The 7,288-nt window shown below is 34.9% G+C and overlaps 1 protein-coding gene across 1 annotated transcript; it reads right to left on the bottom strand.

The window, feature by feature from the left end:
• Positions 1-2,582: 2,582 nt before the first annotated feature.
• LOC109047263 (dnaJ homolog subfamily C member 27) lies at positions 2,583-6,760 on the bottom strand. The gene is made up of 7 exons (XM_042742572.1): positions 6,182-6,760; positions 5,731-5,814; positions 5,338-5,406; positions 4,872-5,036; positions 4,663-4,785; positions 4,395-4,555; positions 2,583-3,098 (listed from the first exon to the last, which is right to left on the bottom strand). The coding sequence occupies exons 1-7, from the start codon at positions 6,266-6,268 to the stop codon at positions 2,966-2,968; spliced, it is 822 nt and encodes a 273-aa protein (XP_042598506.1). The 5' UTR covers positions 6,269-6,760; the 3' UTR covers positions 2,583-2,965.
• Between the last annotated feature and the right edge of the window lie 528 nt (positions 6,761-7,288).

Genomic DNA, 7,288 nt, shown 5'->3' with positions numbered 1-7,288 from the left:
ACACACATAAATAATCATGCTTTTCACTTGAGTGGATGATTTGAGCTAAATAAGGTTGAGTTGACTTTACCTGCTTGCTCAATTTTTACAGTATTTATATAGTGCACAACAGTCTAAATAGTCATTTATTCCGAATGCATTTTTACATCCACTGTGCAGCCTTTCCATTGTTTTTCTATGTAAATGTGTGCTAAACAGACAAATTCGCTTGTTGTGTCTGTTGAAGTGTCTCACATATCATGGCATTCTAAAAACATGGCACCTGAGTTAAAAGAATTCAACTTTTATGAAAACACACCTCTTGCTGGGTTTTTTTCCCACTCCACTGTGAACACAAATTAATTCTGTGTGAATGGCCCATCATTGTGTAGCTTTTGTGAAACACTTTTAGTTTGTAATGCAATGGTAATAATGCAATTTGCAAAACCAAAAGGCAAAAAATTATTTACAATTATTTCTTTATTTCACTATACAAGTCGAATGGAGAAAGTAAATGCTTCTGTGCATAAAACAGAGCCACTTTTCCCATTGAGCAGTGGCCTTGGCATTCATGTAAACAGGCCTCATCTTTGTATTCTGCATAATCACAAACATGCTTCTTACTCATGCCTTACTAAGACAAATCAGTATCACACAATGAAACCAAATGAAAACAAAAGTGAAAAGATTAGGTATTGTGTATTGAGTGTAGCTAATGATACATTTAGGAGTACAACATTACAGATTATGTAACTCTAACATTGTTACATAGTCGAACATACTGTAGCGAACAAGGCAGCACATTAGCAAATGGTCATGAAAATAAACAAATGTAATAGAGATCACAAAACATGTACTTTCAGATAAATATTTAAAAATAGAAATAATGGTTACACTGCACATGTACACTCACATTGTGTTGTAAACACCACAGTTCCATAAAAAAATACAATATTTGATACACTTGCATTACCGTGATTGTTACCTACATAGAAGTGTTAATATACAAGGGCCAAACAAAACATTGTTGAACTAATGCATGTTGGCACATCTACACAGCTCTGCTAATGTAACAGTTTTATCTCAGTTATATTTATTCCAGTGTTGGTGTAAACAAAGCCCCTTTGTTCTTGCGTTATCCTTGGACCAGATACCATCACTGTGACAAATTTACAGATAGTTCCTTTCATGCCTAAAAATCAACCATATTTATACTAAAAAAAGCTACTGTCTCAACATGAATAATGATTACATTTTACCAAATATTGTGTAAAGACTGGAAAACGGCACTTTTATACACTTTAATATAGACTTGGCACTAGTGACCACAACCTATACTAGCGTACTGTTCAAAAGGTTGGGGTTGGTATAATGTTTCTGAAAGTCTCTGATGCTCACAAAGGGTACATTTATTTGATCAAAAAAAAAAAAAAAAAAAAATCAACTGTAAACTGCAAAATATTATTTAACTTTAATATTATATTATATTATATTATATTTCAGCAGCCATTACTCCAGTCACATGATCCTTCAGAAATCATTCCAATATACTGATTTGGTGCTCAACAAACATTTCTTATTTTTATCAATGTTGAAAACAGTTGTGCTGCTTAATATTTTTTGTGGAGACCATGATACTTTTTTTTCAGGATTCTTTGATTAATAAAAAGTTCAAAAGAACAGCATTTATTTGAAACAAAAATAATTTGTAACAATGTAATTGTCTTTGCACTTTTGATCAATTTAACTCAACGTTGCTGAATAAATGTATTATGTTCTTTAAAAAAATATCTTACTTCAAACTTTTGAGTAGTAGTGTATGTTTGGTACAAAAACTCTCTCTCTCTCTCTCTCTATATATATATATAGTATACTGTATATAGTACCCATAAGTTAACATGCAATTATCAAACTGCATGTGGATGACATTAGTGTTAAATCTAAATAGACTTACATAAAATGACTTTTTATATCTGTATTTATTTTTTAACAAAAATGCACTGTTATATTGCACTGATGCAAAGGTATTAGACAAGTTAGATTTTCTTCTCATGCTTGTCCTCCTCTTTGGAGTGAGCTAAGGTGAAGCGGAGGAAAAACTGGGAATCATCCATGTAGGTCATGGCGTCCCTGCGAGGTTAGTCAGGATTAAACAACAGCATTAGAATGCTAAGTCTGACTCAGAAATCAGTTGGTAAATAAGTGGTCTTTCACCTGTACATCTATGGGAGCAAAGCAGCACAACAGTCACAGGACAGACTGGGAAAAGGAAGGGTCCACCAATGTCATCTTCACACTCCAAGATGATGTGACGTGCACATGATCTGGGCTGAGGCCTGACAGATACGCACTTTACAGCATTATTGATGTTTCCCTACTACAACTTTTGACATCAACATGTATATTACATTATAAACAGGACAGCTGTGGTGACTGTGTCAAACTCAGCTGTTACTAAGTCTTTGCTAGAGTCCAGAGGCTTCTCCATGTGTCTTAAGCGTAATCTTCACTGAGAAGGGAACTCTGCAAATGTGAGGTAATTCTCCAACTCCAACTAATGGCAATGTGAAGCTGATCAACTTAAAACAAGGGAACATGGTTAAGTTTCGGCCTTAAATAGAGTCATTTGTTGTTTTTTTGTGACGAAATCTTGAGGTGAAAAAGAAAACACTTTTGTGGTGATACAACGTTATTTGTACTTCAAACACAACATATTTAAACTGTCTTGACAACTGTTTTCAATGCAAATTAAATAATCAAAATAATAAATAAATATATAATTAATACAAATTCAACAAACAAAACACCACAGCAAGCAATTAAAAAAAAAAAAAAAGAATGTTCATTAAAAAAAAAAAAAGACTAATATTCAGATGGCACAATGAAGACAAAAACAATCTGTTTTATGGCAAATCTCAGACACGATGCGGAGGGTGTTTTTGTAATGGAAACCATGTGAAATGCACTTGTGTGTGGGCACACGCTCCTACTTGATATTCTTCAGCAGGGATGTGCGAGCATTAACCACTGCTTTAAAGGCATCTTCACTGCCTGGGGCCACACACTTGTCAGGATGCAACAGTACAGCCAACTTCCTGTATGCCTTGTTGACTTCCTCCCTACAAGCAGAAAATGAGAAAAACCTATTAGTCTCAGTTTGCACACATTAAACAGGCCTTTAAAATGCTGATATGGCAAACCATTGTGATTGGCTGGGAATGAGGAATGACACAAGCTCATGATTGGTTTCTCAGAGTGTTGGGGAAATCTCAAAGAGGCTGATTAAGCTGGTAGGAGAGAATTTAGGGAAGTAATTGGATTGAAGGCATCCTGTAATGATCTGACCCACATGATTAAACAAGCCAAGCTAACACAATCAGCAGTGTTGTATAAATACTGAGACAGTATAATTAAATGGGAAATAACAGTATCAAACAGTAACAGCTATTTGTTGCTTGCTTTTAAGCATCTGGCATTCTACTAAATTTTCCAGGGAACAGGGGAGTAAATACTAACTTTGGTTTTTTGTTTGTTTATTTTAGGAATATGGAATTCTTTTATGTTTTTCATGTGTCACTGGTGGGCATTGTGTATGTGTTAAACAAAGATGGAAACACACTAACCTATTAACATCAATTGACTTTTAACTTCAGAGAGGTTAAGTGGGGTTTAAGAAAGGTTTAAGAAATCCAAATACAATGCCAACAGGGCTTGCTCTAGTGATATCTGCTATCTTGGGGGAATCAAGATGTCAGCTTAACATCATGATGTGTGTCAGCCATCGGCGACAGACCCAACCCTAATATATACACTGCATATATACATACACTACTGTTTAAAAGTTTGGGGTCAGAATGATTTTTTTTTTAATAAATGAATAATTTTGTTTAGCAAGGATGCATTAAATTGATCAAAAGTGACAGCAAAGACATTTATAATGCTAAACAATATTTATTTTTTCTATTTAAAATTATGACAGTGTTTTAGTGCCACGTTAAAAAATTTAAAAAAATTTAAGATTACGAGAATAAAGTCATATTACAAGAATAAAGTCGAAATTACAAGAAGAAAGTCTAAATATTTTGAGAATAAAGTCAAAATTATTTAAACTTTATTCTCGTTATTTTTGTTTTTTGAGAATAGGAATAAATTACATTTTAAAACATATTATACTTGAAAACGGTTATTTTAAATTGTAATAATATTTGAAGTAATATATTTCAGGTAATTGTAATAATATTTCACAGTTTTTGACTATTTTTGATTAAATAAATGTGTGAGTGGAGGAAAGCTATCATTTAGTTAATCAACCTGATACAGTGCAACAGAGCCCATTATACAGAGCAAAAGGTAATATCTAAATAGCCATTCATCCAGATTATGATATACAAAAGTTCAGCAGCACAAGCATTTACCTCGTGGCCCCAGGTTTAACCCCCAGCATATCCCAGCTGTCTTTGCTGTTGCGGATGCGTCGGATGGTGTCGGCCTGCTCTTTAGTAAAACCTACACTGACCTCTGGAGTGGGTCTCTTCCCTCCATTTTCACACATATCAGTAATGGATGAGAAAAAGGACTGTGGAGGTGGACACATAATAAATAAAGAACAGTCATTCTTTTAAAAAAAAAAATAATAATAACAGCAGGGTAGTCAAACAAAAAGACCTGTATGTGAGTACACACCTGAAACATTTCATTGATGCCTTCACCACTCTGAGCAGAAGTTTCAAAGTAATGAAATCCTCTGCTCTCGGCCCAAAGTCTCCCCTCACTCTCATCCACAACTCGCCTTTTTGTCAGGTCAACCTTTACAGGTCAGAGACCACACTTTATAACAGTCTCTCACATATAAAGCACAGATATCACAATAGATATTTAAACACTAGTGGCACCTTGTTGGCACACACAATGAAGATGATGTTCTCCATGTTGGCCTGTGAGCCCATTTCCTGCTTCATCTCAGTGAGCCAGCTGTCCAGAGCGTCAAAACTCTCCCTCAGACCAACATCATAGACTAGAATCACCCCCTGAGAGTCCTTATAAAACTCATTGCGGACCTGTAAAACACACAACATCAATTCCCTCCAACAACAGACTCTCATAGCCATCACAAACCTGTGATCAACTTCTATTGACAAATACATGACAACAAGAAAAGCTGAAGCCATCAGGTTCTTCAGGGAGGACGTAACATGGACAGAAACTCAATACTACCACACTGTGGTTAGTTAGATGTACGCATAGAGCAATAACAAAAAACAATACTCCATTACAAGAGACGTTTTGTCTACTCATTATTTTAATAATTACATTTAAACACACTTAATCAAGTGCACACATAGATAAATCAAACAATACCTCATAAAAGAAAGGATGTCCAGCCATATCAAAAATGTTTACTTTTATCTCCCTGTCTCGAACCTGGACTTGAGATAGGGGGAAAAACACAATTTCATTTACATTTCATCAGTGAATCACAGTAATCGTGCTTTATTAATGGGCATAAGTGCATCAAAGGGTATGCACAAGTGCAGCAACCACCACGATCATATTATTTACTATTTAACATCACTGCAAAATGGTACACATTGAATTGATGAATAAATAACAATAAAACTAAGAGATAACAGTCTGAGCCAGTAGACAAGACAGGATACAAATAGCTATTTATGTATCAAGAATAAATGATTTGAACCTCATATTTGAGAAAACAGTGACAGAAGGAAATGATTTGTTAACCCACACCACTTACTTGGTTACACCATAATCTATCCCAATAGTGGCTAGATACTTGGGCACAAACCGCTTCTCACAGTATCGTTTAATAATGCAGCTCTGAAACAAACAAATATTATGAAATACTCCATATGTACTACATATGCAACCTAGTATGCTACTATACCTATGCAGGATAACAAAATCATACTGAATGAACAGAGCTCCCAAATTAAACAAAAACAGATTACTAGCAAAGAAACGTTATCAGTATCCATGTAACTTATATATCAAATACATAACAATACATGTAATTATAAGGGGAAAGCAGTTACTTCCTTGAGGGAAAATTAATTAAACATCAAACTACTGATATGTTCAAACATATACGTATCAATAACACATGATCATATTAATAAACAAATGAACAGAACCACCTGATTTCTTAAGTTCGATGTTTGTATGGTTTAAAACTGTCAGTTCTTACCTTCCCCACCTCTGCATTTCCCAGACTAATGACCTTAACCCGTAACGACTTCTTGTTTTCTCGCCTCTTCTGAACATTCGTGTCCATATTGCACTTATTCCCAAACCTCGTCCAAAGGAGGAGATGAAATATCTCTAGAATTCACGTCTGACTATCTCTGAGTCTGTCTGTAAACACAGAGCAGCTGGCTATGTGGCTAACAGAGAGCCAGTGTGTCACGGAATATTATGGATAACATTTTTCCATAAACCCAAAGTACATTTCACGCATGTTTTTCCGCCCATAACAAACCGCATAACGTTAACTGTTATATTTTAACAGGTAACGTTATAATTATTTAAACTCGACATGCTAACGGGATAGCTGCCTTAGCAACGACTATTTGCTTACACGATTAAAAACAGCAGATTCAACAAAGCTTTGTGCCATAGAAATAAATATAAAAATATAAACGTGGTTTTAAAACAGCATTTTTACATTATATATTTCATAAAGAAGTTAACGGCAATTATGATAAATACGCATAATCTGTGTAATCAAAACCGCAAACAGATTTGGGTTTCTATAGCGACAGCAACCCACGTACACAGATTCGACATTGGGGAGTCAATTGGTGATGTCCGATTCGTGAATGATTCATTACTTCGAAAAGGATGAATCAGTTGAACCGGCTCACAAATACTGATAGAACCATTCAATAAAAAACTCTTTTTAACATGTCCGACTCGTAATGTACGGTTGCCCCGCACATGACATGCAAGGAAAAATAAATAAATTGTGCGCACGATTACTATTGCGTTCCCTCGATTTGCTAAATTTGATTTGTAATCATGTGCACGTTTTAGTACATTGAGGGAACGAATTAGTAAGTCGTGCGCACGATTTAGCCTACTATTTTTTCCTGCATGGTATGTGCGGGGCTCCGTAGTAATGTGTCCAGAAAAGATGAGTAAACTGATTACGAGAAATTTCAGTGAACCGAATATTTGACATATGGTCGTTTTATCATGCGGGAAAATGTGCATACGAGTTGTTTTAAATATATCATATTTTATTAAATCGTTCAAAATATTTTCAGCCAAGTGTTTAGTGTTTAATATAAGTGCA

This window comes from Cyprinus carpio, chromosome B17 (genome assembly GCF_018340385.1).
Source record: "Cyprinus carpio isolate SPL01 chromosome B17, ASM1834038v1, whole genome shotgun sequence".
Classification (NCBI taxonomy): domain Eukaryota; kingdom Metazoa; phylum Chordata; class Actinopteri; order Cypriniformes; family Cyprinidae; genus Cyprinus; species Cyprinus carpio.
Note: the sequence above shows the minus strand (reverse complement) of the source record. Positions and strands in the feature narration are given on the sequence as shown.

What these genes read in the sequence shown, in the direction of transcription:
- LOC109047263 (XM_042742572.1), bottom strand. Translation starts at nt 6,268, where the DNA reads ATGGACACGAATGTTCAGAAGAGGCGAGAAAACAAGAAGTCGTTACGG. An exon ending in GAAATGCAGAGGTGGGGAAG is followed by an intron (nt 5,815 to 6,181) that starts GTAAGAACTGAC and finishes TGTTTGTTTCAG; the next exon opens with AGCTGCATTATTAAACGATA. An exon ending in GTTAAACCTGGGGCCACGAG is followed by an intron (nt 3,099 to 4,394) that starts GTAAATGCTTGT and finishes TTCTGCTTGTAG; the next exon opens with GGAGGAAGTCAACAAGGCAT.